The following is a 25,298-nucleotide window of genomic DNA, read 5'->3' on the forward strand; positions in this document are numbered from 1 at the left end:
ACAAAGTATTTGGTGAGTGCCACATTACTGCAAAGTGATCCATTTCCAGATGATGATATTTCTTTCCCTGAGCAAGCACTTAATGAGGCTGTCGGAGCTTATCGTATACTCAACAAAGAGGATCTGAGAACTTTGTTAACTGCACTGTATGGAATGCATGTATATCGCAGGCCACTGGTGCCATTTCTTTGATCTCTTTAATTCAAAATCTCAATATGGAAAAATGACTTAAAGACAGTGGCTTTACTAAAAAATAGTCATAACCATTACTATGACAACAGCAGATTCAGAACAGTGTATTCAATCTTAAACAGAATCAAAACAGTCTTGATGAACACCAGGATTCACGAAGGGCTGAATGCTTGAGGAATGCTCTCTAAACAGAGAGACCTGGCTAATAAGAGAATCCCAGAATTTAATGTTCAGGTCTTTAAGAAGTTTGCAGCTATTAAGGACGGATGTGCTGATTTTGTCTACAAAAATTGAACAATATGTGTTAATCCTAACATTTCTTGAATGCTGGATGGGGGTTGGGAACACACTGCCTCACAGTCCCAGCACAGTTCGCCCCTTTGCATCCTGGTAAATGCAGTACACAGTTCAAACTTACTTTAAAATTAGCTGTAGTTTTTCACCAAAGTTGGTGCAGACATTGCGGTATATCTCTAGATACTTGTTTCTGGGTTGAGCCGATCATCGGTAGAGAGCAGCGGTATTAGAGAGGAAAGAAAAATCATCTGGGGTTGCTGGAAATGCTGCCAAGTTTCTCTCAGGTCACAGTACCACACACAGGTGCATCTCCAAAGCTCATCAGCTTGCTGGCTCAAGGGAGCCTTTTAAACAGAATGGGGGCTGGGAGCATACTGCCTCACAGTCCCAGCACATTTTGCACCTTTGCATCCTGGTAAATGCAGTACACAGTTCAAACGTACTTCCAAATTAGCTGGAGTTTTTCACCAAAGTTGGTGCAGAAATTGCTGTATATCTCTAGATACGTGTTTCTGGGTTGAGCCTGTCATCAGTAGAGAGCAGTGGTATTAAAGAGCAAAGAAAAATCATCTGGGGTTGCTGGAAATGCTGCCAAGTTCCTCTCAGGTCACAGTACCATTCACAGGCACACAGGTTTATCTCCAAAGCTCTTCAGTTTGCTGGCTCAAGGGAACCTTTTAAACAGAATGGGGGTTGGGAGCACACTGCCTCAATATTTATTCCTTGTTGTCTCCTTGTGTCCAGTCCGACAAATCAAAGGACCTTGCATTTTCTGAGTAGATTTCATTTGAGAAGGTATATCAATAAATAAAAAAATTGTGATGTACTGAGCATTGTTACTCAAAGTCTGTTATGAAATTCTGTGGTTATACTGATTAAGCAGTACTTACAATATTATCATAACTCCACTTTTACAATTGCTTTATTAATCTTCTTGCTTACTCAAATTTGCTTAAAAATGCACCATTTACCCACTCTTTTTTACACTTGAGTGCCACGGGGCACTCATCCGAAACTTATATGCCTCACCACTTTCAATCACCACCAGCTGCCACTGTTTAAGAGGAATGAAGGTTGGACTAAGGGCCTCCTTATTAGAGGCGGCACTGCCCGACTTGCTGTCGACAGTCCCATCAATGATATCATTACACTATCTATATACACGCCGTAGGACAAAAATAGACATAACACATATCCCTGCCCTACATGGCAGGCACCTGCCACATGGTGCAGGGATATGTAGGGGGGTACCATAGGTGCCCCCCAACACCCAAAACTGAGTGCCAGGTGGGAGGGCCCCCAATGTCCCTTTCCGCCAGCCGTTTCATGGCAGGTGAACCGCCATGAAACAGCCGGTGAGGATGGACATCATAATCCCTACGGAGGTCCTTAGCAGGCACCACCACCATTGTAGGGATTGGAGTTCCCTCCGACGGGCTTCTTGAGCTGTGGTGGTCAATCTCACCAACTACCAACCATCTGTCCGCCATCCTAATGTGGTGGACGGAAAACATGCTTACAATGGCGATGGGACTGCCACCGACAAGCTGTCAGTGGTGGTCTCACCGTCATCTTAATCAGGCCCTAAGTAACATGTATCACATCATAACAACAGGAAAAGCTCAAAGCAAGAAAATTTGAATCTCACACATAGGAAATTACTCACACTGGATGAATACTTTTGCACATTCGCTCGGTAAAGATTTCTCCAAATGTACTTAGGGCCACATATATCACGCATTTTACTGTTCGCAAACAGTAACATGTGACATGTGTTTAGGGTGTCCCTTCTAAATACCAAACAGCAGCGGTATGTAGGAATGTTTTGAGACCAAAATGCGGTCTCACAAAATTTGCATTTTACCACCTACTTTAAGTAGGTGGTAACTTATTTGCAAACGGGAAGTTCCCCTTTGTGAATGTTCATTAAAATGTTTTTAAGAGCAGGCAGTCGTCCCATGGACCACTGCCTGTTCTTGAAAAATGAAAAGAAAACTTTAATTTTTCTTTTTAAAATACAACCCTTTTTTCTTTAAGGAAAACAGGCTGCATTAAAAAAATTATTGCTTTATTTAAAAGCAATCACATACATGGTGGTCTGCTGACATCAGCCTGCCACCATCCCTGTGATTTTAGTGATTCCAAATGGGTCGCAAATTACGACCTACCTCATTAATATTAATGATATAGGTTGATTTGCAATCCATTAGGGAACACTAAAGGAGACTCATGGAGATTCACACATTCAAATAGCGATTCTCATAGAATCACAATTAAGGAGTTACTATTTAAAATAATGATACTTGTGGCCCTTAGTCTCTTTTTCGAAACTCAGAATTGCCCTCCAGGGCAAAGCTGTAGATTGTATCCAAAGAGGTGTTGCAGAGATTCTGCACATACACAGAACTATGCACAGGAAAACAGGGCCTCATTATGTAGTGGTGTACCAATCTACCACCTCAGCACCCAAACTCCCAACCGACTAGCTATAGTGTCTCATTCGGTCTCCTACAAATATCAAGAAGCTACAAATGATTAGACAAACCAGAACACAACACTCCTGACTCTCTCAGGAATCGCAGGAACAAGAAAACTCTCTCGCATACTCATACTTGTCCACAAAGAAAATTGTCAGAGTCACTGTAATAGTTCAAAATGTTTATTATGACTATTGTGCTACCAGTAGCAAAATGCATAAACTTAGTACAGTTAGCATTGTTACAATTCCATGAAAAACAAAAGGGGTAGTCATTATTATAAAGACTGTGGAAATAGACAATACAGTAACCTAACGACCCTCCCCTTGGTAAGAAGACTTTATTTTATATAAAGTAATATCTCTACGTTTTGATAGCAAACTACATAACTTAAAGCTTGGAAGAAAAGGCTACAACATATGCACAGCTGAGATCTTCTCCATGAAACACCTCTCTACAAGTGTGTTAAAAAACATGCATAAACGTTATATCAAAGCACGAGTCTTTCAGTAATGCAGCTGTGCGTATTATGTTATCTCTAGGTACTAAGGGCCGACCAGAACAGAATAGCAAGAGACATTGTTATTCGACTTTGCACATCGCGTTGAGACAAAACTCCAAGTGCAGAAGGAAAATGAGAAAATAACACAATCACATATGAAGGTTACAGCCAAAGTGTTGCGATGATTAAATAATGCAGTAACTTTTGCAAAAGCAGAAGCATGGCAGCAAAACTCATGCTAACTTAACAATGTCGACAATGCATTCTAGGTAAGGGTGGGCGGAGTACTACTACGCAGAACTCCACGAAGTTGAACAAAAAATCTGCTCCGCCAACAGAGACCTCATATATTTTTAGTAAAATAACAAGTATCTCTGTCTTTACATGCTAAAATGCATATAATCATTTCACAAAAGTGAAAGTGATAAATTAGCAAGCAGTAAAGAGGTGATGAATTTGGGATTCTCCCTAACGTAGGGAGAGAACCAAGCAGATGCCTTGAAAACAAAGAGCACATCTTGCTGAACAATTCAGTGATGGTCCCGTCCTCTTAGGACCACCAAAAGCACAGTTATTATGGACAAAAATAAAATCCCAACCAAAATCCCTGCAAAGCATTATGGGACAAGATTAGCAGTGGGCAGTGAATATTATAGTATCCAATATCAAAACAATTCTACAAAGAGCTGCAGTTCAACTCGTCATTACTCGGTGTCCCTCACGAGTCAAATGCAAAAGCATTGAATCAAGCTGCAGTTCCATTAGTCGTTAGTGGAACTGCAGCTTGATTCAATGCTTTTGCATTTGACACGTGAGGAACACCTAGTAACGACGAGTTGAACTGCAGCTCTTTGTAGAATTATTTTGATATTGGATTCTATAATATTCACTGCCCACTGATAATCTCATCCCATAATGCTTTGCAGGGCCTTTGGATGGGATCGAAGTTTTGCCAATAATAACTGTGCTTGGGGTGGTCTTAAGAGGATTGGACCACCACTGAATCATTCAGCATGTTATGCTCTTTATGTTCAAGGCATCCGCTTGGTCCTCCCCCTAGGTTAAGAGCTACCCCAAAATCATCACCTCTCTCATTGCCTGATATTTCAATTTCAAAGTTCACTTCTGGGAATTGGTTATATGTTTTTTAACATGTAAAGTTGCTTTATCAAAGCATTGGTGGGTGTAGTTTAGAAGCAGACTCCGCTACGTGGAACAGCGGATTTTTTGCCTGACTACGTGCTTTTCATGAAATGCGTAGTTAACAAATATCCGCAAACTCCGAGAGCGGAGCGGAGTTCATTGCCCAGGGTTAATTCTAGGGCCCACATGACAGAGGGCTCCACAAGGCCTGATACCTTCTCAGCGAGGTCCAGATAAATTGAATTTACAACTGTGGATGAGCTCTGGGTGGGAGAAACCTCCTTCTTCAGTCTGACAGCATAACACTTTGCGTGGATCAATTGGCGAGTTTGTCCCAGTTCTCAAGTCCAAAATGTTTCCAAGTCCCAGGGATGTTAGGTACAGCCAAGGTTCTCAGGACCTCAGGAAGAGTACTTGTTGATCAAGACTCACTACAGTAGAGGCCACCAACATTGTCTGAGGATGGTCAGTTAGGAACTGGTCAGCTGGGCTCTTCATTGAAAAGCGCCTTTACAGATTCTTGGGCCCCTCCTAACACAGGAGGTTCGCCAACTGAACCTTGAAGTACACTTCCTTGTCTTGGGTACACATTAGAGAAGGACCACTCTTTAGGTCTCCTCAAAGATTTCAAAAAGCAGGTGCAGACATACTTCTGTTTTCCCACAGGTCCAGGTGTGTTCTGAGGATGATCTCTTGGGGTGCCTCACTTATGCTTGTCACTAGCTTGTGGGTGGTATGACTCCTGACCTTCCATAACCAATAGGGTGAAGGTTCCCAAGGATAACACTACTTCAAACAATCTCATAGTGCCCCTTACCCACTAAATCCAAGATGGAGAAACCCTTGTTCCCTTGTTAATCACAAAGGCTCTGCCTGACCACCTTCACAAAGGGCTTTTCACAAATCTATTTTGACCCTAGACAAGCTGGGTTCAGGGCAGGGAGGAAGGGGTTGCCTGATTCCTCCAGGGCGTGAAAACCTCTAGAAGCTTCCTCCACTTCAACGTGAGCACCATGTATAAATGTTGAACCTCAGACCCCACATCTTCAGTACACTTCTGGACCTGTGGAAACTCTACCAGGAAGAAAGACTGCTGGGCTGCTGAAAGGACTGCAACTCTGCTGGACTGCTGCTTTGCTGCACTATTCCCTTGCTGGGCTGCTGACCTGCTGACCTGCTTCCCTCCTGCCTGAGTAAGAGGGATTTGGATCTGCACCTGAACCCAAAACTCCCAGAGTGACTCCAAGGCCTCCTGTTATAAGCCACAGGGACATAACAGCCTCCCATCTATCTGCACCAACAGCCAGATCCAGCTGGAGGACCAGCCTGATCCCCAAGTGATGCCTCTTAGGTCCTGGACTGTTGGTGTGATCTCATGTATGTATGTATGTATCGCCTACTTGTACTGTGCGTACTGTCACCCAAAGGGTATCTTGGCGCTTTGACTCTTAGAACACCATATGTGATGTTATGCTGTTGTGGCAATTACACTGTCCTAGGAAAGAGATATGTTTTTAAACCTTTTTTGAAGGAGGAAAGATCCTCGACGATTCTCAGAGTAAAAGGTAAAGAATTCCACAGTTTAGCCGCAGTAAATCTAAAGGCGCGCCCGCCCATCCGAGTCCTCACAATCTTGGGAACTGCAACCAGGCATGCTGATGAAGAACGTAGCGCTCTGGCCGGCATGTACCATGAGAAAAGCTTCTGCAGCAAAACAGGCCCCTGTCCAAGAAGGGCCCTAAAAATCAAGCATGCAGCTTTGAAATGGATGCGCTGGTAGATTGGCAGCCAATGAAGATCAGAAAGCGCCAGAGAAGAAGAGTCAGAGCGCAGCCGTGAGAGAGCCAGCTTAGCAGCCATGTTCTGTACTCGCTGCAGTTTGCCAACCAGAGTGGCTGACGCCCCCAGAAGTAGTGCGTTGCAGTAGTCAAGCCTGCTTAAGATGATACTACGCACTACCTCTGGGCAGGCGTGGACCGGGAGCATAGGGAGTATCTTGCATAATGTGCGAAGCAACATCATGCAGGTGGCCACTGTTTTATTCACAAACACATCCAGCTGTAGATTAGCTCCAAACATCACACCCAGATTCCGAACAGAATCTTCCGCCATAGCAGTACCCTGGGAGGGAGACGGCCAGAAATCCGTCGGCAGAGGCAGTGGGGTACGATCCAAAGAACAATGCCGTACCTCAGTTTTGGAGCTGTTCAATTGCAGGGAGTTTTGACGAAGCCATTCCGCAGTGGCTGTCATACAGCGGTGGAAGGTCTCCTGTGATACTGCATCCCTACCTTCAAAAGAGAAAATGAGCTGCGCGTCATCAGCGTAGTTTGTGACTGCTATACCAAAGGACTTGATCAACCTGGCCAGAGGGCGGAGATACAAATTAAATAAAATAGGACTGATGGCTGACCCTTGTGGTACGCCCTGTCCCACTTTTTTGATGACAGATCTGTAGGGTGGCAGGGCTACCACCTGATGTCTATCACCGAGATAGGAGACCAGCCAGTTCCGGGCCAGGCCGGCCACCCCGATTTCCTCCAGTCTGTTGACCAGGATGGCGTGGCTGACCGTATCGAACGGGGCCGACATATCGAGCAGCACTAAAAAGGCTGCCCGACCAAGGTCGACACGCGAACGTAGGTCATCCAAAACTACAACCAATGCTGACTCAGTGCCATGTCCCAGCCTGAAGCCAAACTGAGCCACATCCAGACAGATGTTCATCTCCATGAAACTGGACAGATGTTTGGTGAATTGAATAGAGGGTGAATTGAAGTTTTAGGGCTCTTTGCGACTGCAAATTGGCCTGTTGGTGTTGAATCCTAGTTACTTGCACAGTCCAGCAAATTCCATCAGTCAGACTCTTCGCGCTGCAGCATCAACTGCTCACAGGGAACACCACCATGAAACTCCAGCCTGACCACTCGCAATGACAATAGTATCTTTGCACTATAGCAACAACACCCGGCCTGCTCTTTTTGTTCCATTGGCAACCCTCAGCGACACTCCTCTGCTCCTCCACCACGAATCAGACTCTTTGTGCTGGACTGAGTTTGAGTTTAAAAATATTTATAGAGCGTACGTACACCTGGCGGTTTCATGGCGCTATCGGGTACTGAGCCCAGGAGGGCAGGAGGCAAGGAAGGTGGAGAGAAGCAGTTTATGAGGAAAAGGCTTGAGAAAAGAGAAACGTTTTTAAGGCTTTGCGGAAGAGTGTGTATTGGGCGCAGAATCTGAGGTGAGCAGGGAGAGAGTTCCAAAAAGCAGGGGCGAGGGTAGAAAATTTCGAGCCACCCCACTTTTTGCGTTTAAAGCGAGGAACTGTGAGCAGTTGTTGGGCGGATGAGCGTAGCTCCCTGACGGGGACGTAGGGTTTAATTTCAGAGGAGATGAAGGCAGGAGCTGCGCCAGCCCGGGCCTGAAAGGTTATGCAGCCCAACTTGAACTGGGCTCGTTCTCGGATAGGGAGCCAGTGTAGGGACTTGAGGAGGGGAGTGACGTGATGGGATTTGGCCAGATTGAAGACCAGGCGAGCCGCCTGGTTTTGGACCAACTGGAGTCGTCGCATGCTATAGGCGGGCATGCCACAGTAGAGGGCATTGCCATAGTCCAGGCGGGAGGTTACCATCGCCAGGACTATGAGCTTAAGGGCAGTGAAGGAGAAAAAGCGAGAAACTTTGCGAATAGTACGAAGTGAAAGAAAAGAAGAGGACACAACAGAACTAACTTGGGAGTGAAGAGTGAGTTGGTCGCTTAGTTTGAAACCAAGAAGAAAGGAGAGGAGGAGGACCCAAGGAGGGGGGCCAGAAGAGAGGGGTCCAGGGACTGGAGCAACCACCTGTCAGAACCAGCTCCGTTTTGTCGGGGTTTAACTTCAGGTGGTTGTAGTTCATCCAGTCCTGGATGAAGAGCATCACCGATTGGAAGTTGGACATGGACTCGGGGGATGTGGATAAAGAAAAAATGAGCTGGAGGTCATCCGCGTAATTGTAGACGGAGACCTCCATCTGTTGAAGGGCAAAAATGAGGAGGGGCGATGTACAAATTAAATAACAGAGGGGAAAGGGAGGAGCCCTGGGGGACTCTGCATTGAACTGCACGGAAGTCTGCCGAATAGTCGCCCAGGCGAACAGCCTGGGTGCGGTCCCTCAGGAAGGAGGACAGCCAGACCAAGGCTGAACCTCCAATCCCCGCCGCCCTGACACGGGACAGTAAGATGGAATGGTCAACCGTGTCAAAGGCGGTGGAGAGATCGAGGAGGACCAGGGCCTGGGGGTGGTTGGTGTCCATGCCCTCTCTGAGGTTGTCAAGGACCGACAACACTACAGACTCCGTGGAGTGGGCGGGGCGGAAGCCCGCCTGACGGGGGGCTAATACCCTGTTCTCCTCCACAAAGGTGCCAAGCGCTCTGGTCACATGGCGCTCTAGAACCTTCCCCAGAAAGGGCAGTAATGATATGGGACGATAGTTTACAAGAGCGGAAGGGTCGGCACCAGGTTTTTTGAGAATAGGAAGGATAACGGCCGATTTGAGAGATGGAATGACAATGCCCTGTGACAGTGAGCTATTAAGAAAATTAAGAGGGGGCAAGACACAGGCAGAAAAGATCTGTTTCAGGATGTGAGCAGGGCAGGGGTCTAGTGGGGAACCTGATTTAACCAAGGGCAGGAGGGAGAAGAAGGATTCTTTTGTAAGAGGGGGCAAGGAATCAAGGCGAGCCAAAACTGGTGTCTCTGGGGGTCTACAAAGGAGGAAGAGGGGGGGGGGATTTTTGCTTTGATATTGGAGATTTTGTCTAGGAAAAAGGAGTTGAGGGAATCACATAAGGACTGGGAAGGGGCTGGTTTAAGGGTAATACGGTCAGAGTAGGCAAGATCATGCACAATAGAGAAAATTTCTCTGGGCTGATTTTCGGCAGTTAGGATTTTAGATGAAAAATAGGCAATCTTGGTCGCCAAGATTAATTTTTTGTACAAGGCCAGAAGGGTGGCATAATGGTTTTTACGGTTCAGCCAATAATCCCGCCTCCAGGTCCGCTCCGCACGACGAACCCTGAGTTTTAGAGCCTTGACTTCGTCCTTAACCCCTTAAGTGCTGCTGACGGCCAATGGTCGTCAGCAGCGCTACCTCCCCAGTGCTGCGCACGACCATTGAACGTCCATTCAGCACTAGTTCTAATGGACAGCGCAGCACTGGGGAGAAATGTTTACACGCAGCTAAGGTGTTAAACCAGCGGTTTGCGTCGTTAGTGCGTCTGGATGACACCCGCCTTAGGGGGGCGACAGAGTCGCAGCCTACTCGAAGCCATGCATTAAGGGAGACGGCTTGCGCGGAAGACGAGAGGCCGTAAAAGTCGGGGCTGGACGCAGAGAGAATGGCGGACAGAGAGGCCACATCTACGTGCTTCCAGGAGCGGGCCCAGATGTTTTTGGGAAGAGAGGACTTGGGGGCTGGGCTAAAAGGTAGGGAAAATGAGATCAGGAAGTGGTCGGACCAGGTGCAAGGAGAGATAGACAGAGAGGATACTGGGCAGTTCAGGGACCAGATCTGATCAAGGATGTGTCCCTGAGTATGGGTGGGGGTATGAACGTGAGGGACGAAGTTGAGGGAAGAAAGGGTTTCCAAGAATTCTTTTGAGAAGGTACCTTTTCAGCGGGACTAACCTGGTCCATCTATCCTACTATTGCTCCATTCTGGTCCACCTGAACTTGTGACTTTCTCCCGATCTCACATGCCCAAATAGCCGTGAGTGGCGCTTTGGGCTTTTTGGAGCTAGATTCACAAACTCTTTACAAAATCTAGCTCTGGTTCTACTGATTACATTGTTGTAGTTTTTGTGGTAATTTATTTTTTACAATTTGCTCTATTTATGTAAATTGGTTAGGGTTTTTTTTGTCTTGTGTTTCCACTTTATTACTGGTTAAAGTGCAGCATAAATTTTTACACATTGCCTACAAGTTCAGCCTGACTGCTCTGTGTCAAGCCTCCAGGTTATTTTGGGGGTTTTCTTGTGCTTCACCCTGACAAAGATTATGATTGCTGCTTGAGGAGGCTTTTAAACCCCCTTCTACCAGAAACCCACAATCACGTGAGGCATATCTCTCATGCAAACACAGAGGTGAGGTTTTAATTCAAACACATAATTTTCCATGTATTCACCTCAAAGAAAATAAGTGAGAAATGGGCATTATTTAAAAAAAATGTTTTAATTTATTCAAGAGAACATGCATTGCACTGTGTTTTCCAAAACCAAACGTTTAATGTCCCAGGTCGTAGTGGGAGCTGCAGAAAGTAAACAGGACAATGTTTACTTTCTGCCCTTAGCCTTGACTTTGCTACCTCTGAGGTCAGGGAGTCGCAAAGGTTGTGCCATATGTCACAAGGGGCAAGCCAGAGGTTGCAGCAGCAATCCCTGCTGACCACTAAATGACAGCCATGATTGTGCCTTGAGTGGGAGAGCATAGGAGAACATTGTATAGCTTTTGGACAAGAGCTACCAGTCCATCAAGAAAAATGCAATGCAAGAGAAGGCAGTTGTGTCACTTAAAAATTGGATAAGAGGAAATTTGAGATGGAAGCAAAACACTTGCTCAAAATCTATAAATGAAAATATTTTTTATAAAGGATACTTGAAGAAGATGTGTTTAATGATATTACAATAATGAAGGGCAGTAGAAACTGCTGCAAGATATCTTGCATGATGTCTTCGAAATAACTTACCTATTTCAGTTACATTGTTTAAAATATTTATTTTGAAGCCCAGATTTTGTTTATCTGTACCACACACCAGCGGGCAGTAGAGGCAGCATGTGTGTATGCTAGTGGCCTGTATTTGTTCACATCATTATTCCTTTTCTAGTGCGTAAACTATATTCTTAGCTCACTAATATTTATACACACACACAACAAAAAAGCGCTATAAGTCGCCTACTGATATTTCTGAAAGTGATAGCTCTTTTTTAAGAACAACGCCTGTACTTTACCAGTCAGAGAAGCTAGCAGAAAATTGTGAAGTTTGGAGAGCAAGGAGGAAGTTCATCAAATACACTTCAAAGATAAGTTTGATTGATTGTATTATTAGCTGGGTGAAGCACTGGTTGCAAAATTAAGAGATATGTATATTTGTATCCAAAACTTAACTAAGTGGAATATTTCTATAATAGTTTTTTGCTATTTTCTCAGTTGTTACAAAAACCATATAACTCATTTGGTCAAATACATATTAATTGGATTTTAATATACTAAAATTGTAAGGGCTAATCAGTTTACATATATTGTTTTCTGATTGTATTTTTCTGGTTATAAACTTTCAGGTATGACTTAAGAAACAGTAAGAAAGCTAGATTTACACAAATGTTTTAACCTCTCTAAATTGATGAGTACAGCTCTGCTATCATTACAACTGCCATGTTGAAATATGGTAATCTTCACTTAGAATCCAGGTGCAATAGCATAAAAACTAAAAAAAAGATTATTGAATGGATTAATTTCAAGGCTTTTAGCAGCGAGGAATAGCACAAATCTTGTAAGGAAGTGGAGAAAGTGTGATTCCAACTGTGACTTTAGAAACATTTAATTGGGCATCTTTGGGTGCCTTAAAGCTGAACTTTTGGAGAAGAGTGGTGAAGTAGAGGAAGAGCTCCATTTTGGCCAACTGTTCTCCAAGACAGACACGGCTTCCTAAAACAAAGCAGACAAAATACAATTAAGTGAAAGATGAAAAAGAGCTGCTATGGACATGGCATCTTTATTCAACTTTGTTTACATATACTACAATAATCCGGCTCCTATAATCACCACCTGCATTGCTTGCCATACAGTGTTAATTTTCATATATAATTATTTATAGTCTCATTCCCTGTTACTGTTATGAAATGCATGCACTCATTAAATCTTTGTGAGCTGAACAGTCATAATTGAAAGAGGCATTGCATGAAGTAGGAGAGTAGCCACAGTCAGGCATTCAAGAAACATGTGTAATTTCACTAACTACATATTAAAGAAGGGCACTACCATGGAAGTGCCAAGGTCATTGGGATCAGGCCTAGGATGTAGAAGGTGATAACATAATTTATAAAAAAACATCTTTTACAATAACTTTGTTATCACTTAACATATTTTATCGGTTTAATACAGCATACTTTGACAAAAAAGAGAATTTAGGCTAATTGTATTTAGTTCTAAAAACACACTTTTTAAAATTAACATATGTTTGTATATACGTATGAATTTACTGAAAAAAAATCAAAGGTTAAAGAGGAGTTATACATAAGTAACGTGGTAAAATTTTAACTTGCATTGAAAAACCTTTGAAATTCACTGCAAAAACAAAGTTTTAAAGCCGTAAAACCCACTGAAATTCACCAGTTGTATGTAAATGACCCAAATATAACTTGCACCACCATAGTTTTCAGATATAATTAGTTTAGTAATATGTGATGCCATAAGCAGTACCTCAAAGCTGTGTAGGTATATTATGTTGTTTATATATAACTGGTGGAATTCAGTGTTATGTTTAGATATGCTACTTATAACTCTACTTTTTTCTCTGTACTAAATCTTTGTGACATCTAAGCAAGCCGCTCGACTCTGGACTCCCCCAGGTGTTTAGTTTTCAAAAATGTCTGGGATTAATAGGTTTCTCTCAGTAGCGCAGAGTTAGGGCCTAGAATCTGCAGCCACCTACATTGTAATCAAACAAAAACATTGATTTTGCTGGGTGAAATATGACGTTTTCTAGTTGCATTTTGTGTCATTGGCACCAAGCCCTGCTACACAAGTGGGGTGACGGTTCTATCTGGTGACGTGCAGGAATACACAACAGTAGTTATTACTAATTTAATTTCTCTACATTTGTACTTTACAAATCAAAGCCAGTGTGCAAGAAAGACAGATTTTTTGCAAAATGCCCTCTGAATCTGATGACATTAAGGATAACCACAAATTCAAAGGTACACAAATATTCCCTGTTCCTAATCACAATTTCTTGTGTACGGTTCAGAAATACATTTGTTTCCTTCACACCCATTTTTCATTCTTTACATTTCATCATGTAAATTGCTATGTCGTCGGTACATAATATAAAATCACTCTTAGGTACAGCTCAGTTGTTGGTTCTGGGTATCATGTGTTTTTAGAGAATCTACAAACATTGTATATCAGCTGGACCAAAAAGGTCTGTCAGACGTAACAGTGTATTGATTTTGTAAATTAGCCACTGTGACAAGAAGTTACAGATAAAAATGTTGTCCCAAAGGGCTGTTTTTTTCCTAATCCATTTTCCTTATTTTTATATTTGAATCGTTAGTTTCCTTGAGAAAACCATGAGAAAGCTACAAAAACTACCCCTTGCTAAATTCAAAATGTTGTTTTCTGTTCGGGCATGTACAGCTTTCTGGGCTCACCCATGGATTTTGCACCTGTTTCCACCCAAAAAAACTGCAAGTAGGTAGGAACCAAAAAAAGCGGAAAAATGAACTACCTTTGGGATAAAATGCAGAAACTGTGGTAAATATGTGTTTTTTCATGCAACTGTACTTGCTTTGGAAAGCTGGGTAGATGGGGATGATAGTAGACCAAACCTTTTGTTTATTAAATTTTTAGAAAAAAAATATGCTTTCTCATGCAGCTCCATCAACATATATCCAAAAATCCTGGGTACCTTTAGCATCCCATGGTTGCTGGAAAAATTACACACATTTTGGGAAAATACCTTACGTGGAAAAGTTATGAAGGCGTTAACATTTAAGTACTCCAAATAGCAAAACAAGGGTTTAGCATTCTAGCAGGAAAAGGCTTAGCAGCAAAAGAGTTAAAAAGAGGTTAAAATAGGTCGCAATTTATGGAAAATAGAAAAATTATGTTAATGTAAATTATGTTTTGAAAAAATTATTTTTGCAAAAGGTGTTTTGGAATATGATTTTATCACATTGAACATTAGTTCCTAGTGGTGACTGATGATACATAGTTCACTTTGATTGTGTCGCACTGTAATTAAGTACTTAACAAATCGTCATCGATGTTTTTGCAGAAATAATGTATTGCCAAAATATTGGGAAGGTATGTATTGTAATTAGAAGTCAGTATAGTCTGGAACTACTGAGGTAGGAGATATGTTTTTTTCATGCTAGGGCCTTAGGTTTTAACAAAAGCAGATACCTCAGTATAGGCTTCATCCTCCCTCTAACACCAAATCTCTCCCATCATGTATTACATCATTCTCTTTCACCATTCCAGATCCCTTCTGAGACATACAGGGCATGGAATATACAGAATAGTACACGTTTTACCACTCAGCACATAAACCAATGATTTCCATCTTACCAATCAAGAAAGGCAGAAAAGCATCAGGCTTCTTAAATTTGCCATTTTCCAGGAAATGTTCCGGGTTAAAGATGTCAGGGGTTTTCCACTCATTCTCATCGTACAGAACCGATGCCTGATTTGCCATCACAATAGTTCCCTGAAGATTGAACAGACATGCATTAATATACTGGCTTTAATTACTCTTCCAAGTTGGAGAAAATCTAATGAAAATTCTCTGTTGTGGAACTTCAGTACAGAGACAAAGGGGGAGATCTCTGACAATGTTTGACAGTGGTAGGAAAGAAAAGGCTACGCACTTTATAATCTCACTAATGAGGATTCCCCTGTTGAGGGTCAGAGATGTCCCCAAAGTAGGGATGATTGCAACTTGTGATAATGTATGAGTGGAAACGTTTCCTGAGGTCTTCAGGAAAGGAGTGGGTTGTTTGGGTTGTCTCCAGCACCTAAGAACCATTAGAAACTGGGACAGAGCATACCTGGTAACTCAGCACTTTGAAGAAGTACATGGAAGTGTAGTGTCAGGTTTAACGTATTATGTGGTGGATGCAATTGCTGTAAATTTTGGAGGAGGAGCTAGAGAGAGAGAAACAGCTGAGACAACTCAAATGCAAATACAAAATAGAGATGAATGCAAAGATCCAAGGGACCTCAATATTGATGAAGATTTGCACATACATCTGTGAAATGTATACAGTGACATTTCCCATCTAACGGAAGTCTGTTTTACATCAACACTAGGCAAACTGAAATTGTGACTCCTCCCAAACAATTGAAGTTGGTTTTGGTTGTTTTTCATTGTATTTTATGATATTTGTTTTCACAATTTGCACTTTACATATTATCACTTATTAGTAAAGACACTACAAAGAAAGTTAGCACCAGAGGTGCCTGCCCACTCAGGCTTGATTTTTTAACACGTAGCAATGACATATTCGATAAATATGCTGCATTTATTAAGCCCACTTGGGCTGTATAGGTTAGCGTTAATTGCATAATGCCTAGTTTCACAATAATGTGAATATGATGAGTAAGATAATGTTTTAATATTTGCACTTAGCAATATGAATTATACAGCCGCTGTGGTGCAATTTAGTATTGTTATGTGTTCAATGCAACCTATGGCCAATTTAGAATGGTTTACTGTGCTATGAGTTTTTCTGAAAATAAAATTATTTTATTTGATGTACATATAATATGTAATTCATGCTATGGTGAATTATTGTGAGCAGTTAGGTAGTCTGTCTTCACTCGGGCTTGTTCTTGTAACACGTAGCAATGACATATCTGGCAAATATTTTCAATTGGGTAAGCCCGCTGGGGCTGCATAGGTTAGTGCTAAATGCGTAGTGCCTATTTTTATAATGATGTAATAATGATAAGCTAGATAATGTTTTAATAGAGGATTTGCACTCAGCACTATGAATAATACAGCCGCCGTGCAATTTATTACTGTTAAATTATGTGTCTAATTCAACCCATGGTCACTTTAGAATGTACTATGCTATTAATTTTTCGGTAAATGAAATTACTTAATTTGATGGACATATAATATGAAATCCATGCAATGGCGAATTGTTGCGAGCAATCATGTAGTCTGTTTTCACTCATGATGACACGTCTTGTAGCAACCAGTTTAGAAAATAATAACAAAATGGCGCTTCTTTATCCATGAACAAGGCTGCAGGTCAGCCGAAACGCTTCAGGATAGCATGCCAATAAAGGAATCCTAATCAGCTTTCTGATAAGCATTGTCTTCCGTCCGGTTTTACCAGGTGTTTGTGGTGAAATTACGTACATTGCTTAGTCCGTACACAAGGACGCGCCGCTCGATTTGATGCATGACGACGGGCAGATAAATAGAAAGCACACACACACACACACCGTGACCTGGTTGGGAGCAGTTATTGAGGCGAAGCGTCTGGGGACGCGGAAGAGACCGGCTTTTCATCGTATCTGGCGAAAATTTGGGAAAACAGCACCCACCTCTACAAGGCATTCACAGCAGCAATATCAAGCCATCAGAGCCCCATTGAAGTCAGAATTCACCTTTGGACTTCTGGGAGGTGTAGTCCAGTACATCGGACTACAGAAAGAGAGACTATGCTTTCTTGACTGGGGCCAGCTGTACTCCACGAAAATGGGAGGAGCCAAGGAGCTATAAGTGAGGGTGGAACCCATTTCCGACTCATAGGCATCTGAAGAAGACCTAAGTGTCGAAATGCATTATGCCTGGTGTTTTACTGTCAGTAAACGGTCTTTCTGGCAATCCCCGCTGTATCCTTTTGGTTGCTTGTAAAAGAAGTTGCCATTTGTTTTCATGTGTTAGCACGCAGACATTGAGCGTGCGGAAGGACCCGCTTCTAAGAGTCCGAGAGATTTCTGGTGAAGTTGAAGTTATCCAAGGTATTGGGAGCAACTTCGGACCGCCTCGAAAAAGACCTACCAGCAAGTGTTTTTTTCTCAAAGGCAACATGGATTTGACAGGGGAGTACGGGCGCTGTCCTTTGTCTATGTGACCCGGTTGGGAGCAGTTATTGAGGCGAAGCGTCTGGGGACGCGAGAGAGGCCGGCTTTTCATCGTATCTGGCGAAAATTTGAGAAAACAGCACTGACCTCTACAAGGCATTCACAGCAGCAATATCAAGCCATCAGAGGACCATCGAAGTCAGAATTCACCTTTGGACTTCTGGGAGGTGTAGTCCAGTACATCGGACTACAGAAAGAGAGACTATGCTTTCTTGACTGGGGCTAGCTGTACTCCACAAAAATGGGAGGAGCCAAGGAGGTATAAGTGAGGGTGGAACCCATTTCCGACTCCATAGGCATCTGAAGAAGACCTAAGTGTCGAAATGCATTATGCCTGGTGTTTTACTGTCAGTAAACGGTCTTTCTGGCAATTGTCGCTGTGTCCTTTTGGTTGCTTGTAAAAGAATTTGCCGTTTGTTTTCATGTTTTAGCACGCAGACCAGGAGCGTGCGGCAGGACCCGCTTCTAAGAGTCCGAGAGATTTCTGGTGAAGTTGAAGTTATCCAAGATTTTTGGGAGCAACCTCGGACCGCCTCAAAAACCTCTCCCAGCAACTGGTTTTTGCTCAAAGGCAACCCTGACTTGACGGGGGAGTACGGGCACTGTCCTTTGTCTCCGTCACAGTTGAACCTCTTTTCAGAAATCCCAGGTTTGAAACTGCAGGTAAACAATATCACAAACGAAAGATTTAAAGCAGTTGTTTAAAGAACTAGTCAAATTGCGCAAAGCGGAATGCACTAAGTGGTGGGAGCATAAATCCCTTAGTAAATACGAGGAAGTGGGGCGTGTACCACGAGGACTCAGGATTTTACTGGCTCCCAGCTTCGATAATCCAGACCCAGCCATGCTTCAAGAGTGGGGCGAGAGTAACCTGGCTGCATCGATGAATTTAGTATGTATACTAATCAAGTATGCCGCCAGTGACCGAGCCAAACTGCTAGAAAAAATCAAAGCTTTGGAATTAGAAATTGACGCCTGTCAAAATGCCGTAGAAACCAAAAAACTTACAGACAACATGAATGAGCAATTGCGTAAACACGAAGAAAAAATAAAAACTCGCAAGGCTACAAAATTTGCTCGTGATGCAGATGATTATCGATTGGGGAGGATTTTTACCTTTTCCAAGAAGTACAACTCGGCTAAAAGACAAGCCTATACCAAAAAGAAGAATGCTTCTACTTCCAATCCCAACAGCACCTTGCCAGCAGGCAGCTCTGGCCCTACCACATCTAATGCTACCAATACTAACGGAATGATGCAGTCTACGGACTCTTTAATAACAAGTGCGTCCAGCATGGAATCACTATCGTCTGGCTCCACCAATAGTGATTTAAACTTAAATGGACTGGAAACATTGAATATCCAGCAAGAAATGGATTTTGTGGTAGACGAGAGGCTCCAAACTCTGAGATCATGGCAGAACAACTCACAACCAAACAAAGGAGGAATAAACGGAGGAAAGAACGACGACGCACAAGGAAACAAAGCCGGGGAACAACTTCAGCAAAAGAAAAAGAAAAAAACATGGGGGAGACGACGATGAAAAACAATACCATCATCAATCTCTCAAACGTGGTCCTTGATAAAGCGGAAGAGCAATTACTTTCATTGGGTTTAAATTTTTCTCCAATTCAACAATTTGATTACACTACCACTAGAGTAGATGTCTTCTGCTTTATAAGGAAACTTAAACTAAAGAAGCACTTTGCCTTACAAAAAGCTAAGGATTCAGATGCCCAAGATGAAATTGTGAGAGAAAATGATAGTATTTCATTAAGGGCGTCTGATACACATGTTTTCCTTGATGCCAATGACTTACTGAATACAAATGACGACTTAGAACCTGAAGCAGAAATCTCTACTCAAGATCGTCTTAGACATATTCCTATTCTTCCTAAAGGGGCAGGGTTGAGTCCTTTTACTAGCAAATCTAAATTCATACCACTAATGCCAAGGGACGTGATCGACATCTTTCACGATTGCGTCACAAATGACATTAAAAAACTGTACACAGAAACCAACAATAAACGTGGTAAAAAAGAGACATACACCAGGATGGCTTACAATAAACTAATGAAAAAACTTGAAGGTAACCCGGACATAGTGATCAAAAGGTCGGACAAGGGGGGCAATTTGGTACTTTGGCCTAAAACAGATTACATCAATGAAGCCAAACGCCAACTAGAAGACCCGGCTTGCTATATAAAAAGCACCCAAAAAGAATACGACAAAGCGATATCCAGTTTACACAAGTCTTTAAATCAATGGAAGAGGGAAGGTCTCATCTCGTCAGAAGAACACAAATACATGTATGTGAACTTTCCAATTCTTCCCTCTCTTTATCTCATCCCTAAAGTGCACAAATCCATACAACCAATACCAGGCAGGCCGATAGTCTCAGCCATTGGAAGTGCAGGAGAGAAAGCGGGAGAATATATTGATTACTTTTTACAAGACTTTGTCAAGCAACTTCCCAGTTTCACTCGAGACACTAGTGATTTTATATCTAAAATATCTACACTTGAATGGGAAAATGATATGCTTTTAATTTCGCTTGACGTGGAATCGCTGTATACCAGCATAGATCACGACAAGGGGTTAGCAGCTGTACAACACTACCTTTCCAGTAGACCCATCCATTACTATGAACACAATAAGGTGATTGTGGGGTTAATAAAATGGTGCCTCAACAACAATTTCTTTTCATTTGGAAAGGAAATTTATAAGCAACTAAGGGGCGTGGCGATGGGGGCCTGCTTCTCTCCCAGCTATGCGTGCTTGCACGTTGGCTGGTGGGAGGAGCAGGTCCTCAATGTGCGCCACAGGACATGGATGGACAATCACGTTAGATACTTCTTAAGATACATAGATGATATCTTCATCATCTGGAAGGGTAGCAAACAGGAAGCTTTGCGATTTATTGATGACATCAACGATAATTCGCTTAATCTTCACTTTACGGCTAACATCAGTGAAAATCGTATCCAATTTTTGGATGTGGAGGTGTATGTCTCTAATGGAATAGTTAACACCACCCTCCACAGAAAACAGACGGCTGGCAACGCCACATTGCATGCCTCCAGCATGCATCCTAGACACACAATCTCGGGAATCCCCTATGGGGAAATCCTCAGATTAAAGAGAATTTGCAGCTCTCCTTCGGATTTTGATGCCTGCTTGGAAGAACTCTTGGCCAGATTGAGGGCTAGAGGTTACTCCGAGCGGATATTAAATACAGCAGTAAACAAATCCCTGTCTAGATCTAGGGAGAGTCTCTTCCCTGACTCCCTTTTGGAAATTGAACCTCCTCCCACTACTACACCCCAACTGGAGTGCCCACGTCTGATCACCACTTTTAGTAGAGAAGACAGAAAAATTAGGGCAATTCTGAACAAACACTGGCCGATTATCATGAGCGACCACATTCTCAACACTAGGTTGCCCTCTTCTCCTACAGTGACGTTCAGACGAGCCAGAACCATGGGCAACCATCTGGACAAAGCAGCACCTGAATTAAAATCCAAAATCCCATGGCTTCGCCCGTCCAGAGGTTTCTTTAAATGCTCCAGTTGTAGGGCTTGTAAGTTTGGGGTCACTACCACCCAGTACAACACCCCGTTCAGTAAAGTTGCCAAAACCATCAATGGCAACTACAACTGCAAGACTGATCATGCTGTATACGTTCTGACGTGCACCTGTGGGCTTAGATATGTTGGAAGCACTAAGCTCCAGGTGCACGCCCGAATTTTGCAGCATCTCAGGGCTATTTTGCATAGTGACCCCGCTTACCCTGTCGCCCGTCACTTTAAACGAGTGCACAACAAAGATCTAAGTTGTTTAAGCTATTTTGTGATAGGGGCAGTTCCATTATCTAGACGAGGAGGTGATCGTGAGGCTCAACTCAGAAAAATGGAATCTAAATATATATTGGAGCTCGATAGCCGTTGGCCTAACGGGCTCAATAATATTGAGGAGATGCATCACTTTTTGTAGATTTATTAGGCCTTGCCAGCTTCTGATTCTATCTATATCTGTGTTCTAATTTCGGGCTCTTCTAGTTAGGTTCCCTATTAGAAGTCCCGTATATATGTCCCTTATTCTGTAATTACAACTGGTGAAATTCACATCGATTCTCACCCACAGGGACATCATTTATGCACTTTACCTGGCAATTTTTAGGCACTAGGCATCATTATGTATACATAATTTTCATACAGTCCTATTCACATATCACGTACAACATTTTAATGATAGTCAATATGTATTATCTTTTAATTGTACAGTGATTTCACTATTATGTGGATAATCATGTATAGAATTTTGATATTGATATTGTTTTGACCTGGGGCTTAGTGTTGCACATGGACGTGTATATATGGAATCTCACAGATTTGCACATTGTAAATATGTATGTGAGGGTTTTTAAGTTGGGTGTGTGCATAGTCAGTGTCATTTGTGTTGTTTTGCATTGTTCTTTACTAGCACATAGGGATTCGTAATCCATTGAAATATTCACTTTTGATATAATGGGCTAGGTATCTGGGGTGGTGGGTAAGAGAGTGGAGGTGTGTGTAGGTATGTATATATATGAATTATGAATCTTTTTATACATACTGTTATTTTTAGCTTCTTGAAATAATGGTTCTTCCTTTTCTATTTGACCTTTCAAATAGAAATAATTATGGATTAGGATGATGAAAACTTGTATTTAAACATTGAGAAATGATGCCTAACTGTTGATAACTGTTTCAGTGGTAGTTCCATATGTTTCCGCTAATTCTTGCACTTTATCACAATTTTTTATCACTTATGCACTTTTATGTACACGCACTTTACAGTCTTGCTGCTAAATGTATTAGATTGCTTTTTTGCACATAACAGATATATATCTTTTTATCTGAAATTCAACATTGAAGGATTGTACTATAATATTTTAGTAATTGAATATATGTTGATGGTTTCCTGGATTTAACCAGTTAAGAATTCTTGTATGTTCATTCAGCAATGGCAACTATGTATCAGCGGTAGTGCGTTGTTACTGTTTAGTATTAATCACATGATCATGGTGGGCGTCACCAGGGGGTGGCGTCTATTTCACTGCATACACTTATAAAAAAGCATAATTGATTACAAACATGTTGCAGCGTGATCAAGGGCTTCCCGCCCGAAACGCGTCGCTGGTTCTGTTTTAATCTGTAAATAAAAATACCATCTTTGCTGAATTTGCTGGTCCGGTCCTCTTCCTTGTTGGCGTGGAGGCGGTGTCTGCGAGCGCAGAGCAGGCTGGGGAGGAACCTTTCTTCATATATATATATATATATATATATATATATATATATATATATATATATATATATATATATATATATATATATATATATTGCTGCACGCTCGCTTGTATCCAAAGAAAGCAGACGGCACTCGAAGCTGAAGATTGTGTGATTTATTGACAGACCCCCGTTACCCCATCAAAGACAAACGCGTTTCGCCGTGAAACGGCTTCCTCAGTGTCAATGTGCATAACAAAACTCGCCATTTTATCTCCACCTCTCAACGGTTATAGAAAGAGGACTAAGCCAACAATATGTTAAAATAGTGGCAGACATATTGTAAAGTGCAAATGCATGTTAGTTCACCATAAAACACGGGAGAAAATAGCAATTGATAAAGTGCTCGTGCATTTAAAAACAACAAGGGAAGAACTCCCTACGTAATTCATTTAAGTATTTGATGACTTACTCAAATACAAGAGAGTGTAAACATGTGACCGAATAAATTCATATATATACACATATACGCACAGTGCAAATGTAACCTTAAATGCATTCAAATGTTGGAATATCACAAGTTGGTAGCAATGCGAGTCTTCTGCAAACAATCTACACGAAGTACTACATATTCAACTATTGGCAGTTATATATATACTCCGCCCTTCATGTTAGCAACATTCTTTTAATATGCACCGTGTATATTTGGTCTCTCTCTCGTGTTATTTGCATATATGTTGTGTAAGTCAATTTACTTAATAACGCCCTGGATGGGCATTTTTTGTTTTTGTTTTTGTACGTCTAGCCCTGTATGGGCATGAGACTCCCTGATGTAAATGTACAGATTTCATAATGCTATGAACATTGCGTGTAGGGGAGAGTACAGCAGATGATGTTACCTTATTACAGTTTCAGATGTTACTAATCTATTCTTTTACAGATAACCCCTTATTATTCAATCCAGATGTACCCAGAGTTCTTCATCATTATTAAGACCTATCGGCTTCATGGTTTGAAGGTCGATGATGTATCTTGACTCCATAGCCCTGAGGGTTCTGATCTTATCCCCACCTCTTTCCTGCCTTCCCAATTGATCTATCAGGTAGAAAGACAGTAGATCTCTGTTACTATTGTGGTGGGTCTCGAAATGGCGTGCCACCGGATAGTTTTTATCCCTGTTGGTGATGGCACGCATGTGCTCCAAGATGCGCTTCTTCGCTGGATTGATGGTACTACCAACATACCTCTTGGAGCACGGACAGACAAGACAATATATAACAAATTCCGAATTACAATTCAGGAACTTGGTAATATTTCTTGTTGGTCGAGGATCGTTTGGCCTACCCTCATATTTGGTCTTCTTCTGGCTATATTTGCATGCCTTGCAATGCATGCAGGGGAAAAAACCATGTATGGGTTTTGATCTGGGCGGTTTTGGGGGGTCAGTGTAATGACTCCTAGTGAGGTGGTCACCTATTGATTGACAACGCCTGTACATGATTAATGGTCTGGGCGATATTCTGTTCTTTAAGATGTTATCTGTAGTCAGAATATGCCAATTTTTATTGAAGATTTGGACCAGCTCTTTTGACCTCATATTATAGGTTGTTATCATTCTTGTTACAGGTTCTGTCTCTACAGCTTTGTTTTGGTTTTTGCTTACCAGGAGATCTTTTCTGTTTTTCTGTTCCACTTTTTTGGAGGCTACTAGTAAAGATGTTTTAGAATAGCCCCGTTCTTGAAATCTAGATACCGCTGCTTCTTGCGCCTGTAGGAAATCGCTATGTTCAGAGCAATTCCGTTTGATGCGTAACAGTTCACCATAAGGGATGTTTTTCACCATTGATTTGGGATGGTGACTGGCAGCGTGTAAGACGGCATTTCCTGCCGTCGGTTTGCGGTAGAGTTTGGTTTGAATACTGCCTCCTGCCGCAAACACCTCAAGATCTAGATAGTGGACTGACTTCTCACTTATTTCGCTGGTGAATCTCAGGTTAAGACTGTTGTCGTTTAGTGTTGTCACAAACCTCTCAGCCGAGGGTCTGTCACCCCGCCACACGACAAACAAGTCGTCTATGTATCTTGTCCAGACCATAATATGGTCTAGACAATGTTCATTGGTCCCCCCCCAGGCCACGTGCTTCTCCCACCAACCCACGAAAAGGTTCGGGTAGCTGGGGTCAAAGCACGTGCCCATGGCGGTCCCCCTGATTTGGCGATATAATGTACCTGAGAACAAAAAGATATTGTTATAGAGACAGAATTCAGTCATTTTCAATAACATGCGATTATGTTGGTGAAATTGCATGTTTTTCTTTTTATTATTATTATAGAGGCTTTTGTAGCGCGCTCTGTTACTAAAATGATAGTATCCTGGCGCGAGATTTTCAAGAACCAATCAATAGCTTGGAGTCCATCTTGATGCCCTATGGACGTGTACAAATTTGCGACATCTAGAGTGATGAATAGCATGTCGTTGTCCCAATGTATCCCATCAATTATCCTTAGGAAGTCTTGAGTGTCTCTTACAAAAGAGGGAAGATCTTTGACATATGGAGATAAATA

General features: G+C 42.2%; 1 protein-coding gene across 2 annotated transcripts in view; it reads right to left on the minus strand.

Annotated features, from left to right (window-relative positions):
* Nucleotides 1–11,248: 11,248 nt before the first annotated feature.
* The window catches only part of LOC147747316 (cytochrome P450 2J2-like), a 417,724-nt gene continuing 403,674 nt past the window's right edge, over nt 11,249–25,298 (minus strand). For both annotated transcript variants that reach the window (XM_086953140.1, XM_086953132.1), the window contains 2 exons: nt 14,938–15,076; nt 11,249–12,294 (listed from right to left, as the gene is read on the minus strand). In XM_086953140.1, coding sequence (XP_086809266.1) covers nt 12,113–12,294; nt 14,938–15,076 — 321 coding nt within the window. In that variant the 3' untranslated portion in view covers nt 11,249–12,112. The remainder of the gene's footprint in view (nt 12,295–14,937; nt 15,077–25,298) is intronic.

The sequence above is a fragment of the Lissotriton vulgaris genome, chromosome 1_1 (genome assembly GCF_964263255.1).
Source record: "Lissotriton vulgaris chromosome 1_1, aLisVul1.2, whole genome shotgun sequence".
Classification (NCBI taxonomy): Eukaryota; Metazoa; Chordata; class Amphibia; order Caudata; family Salamandridae; genus Lissotriton; species Lissotriton vulgaris.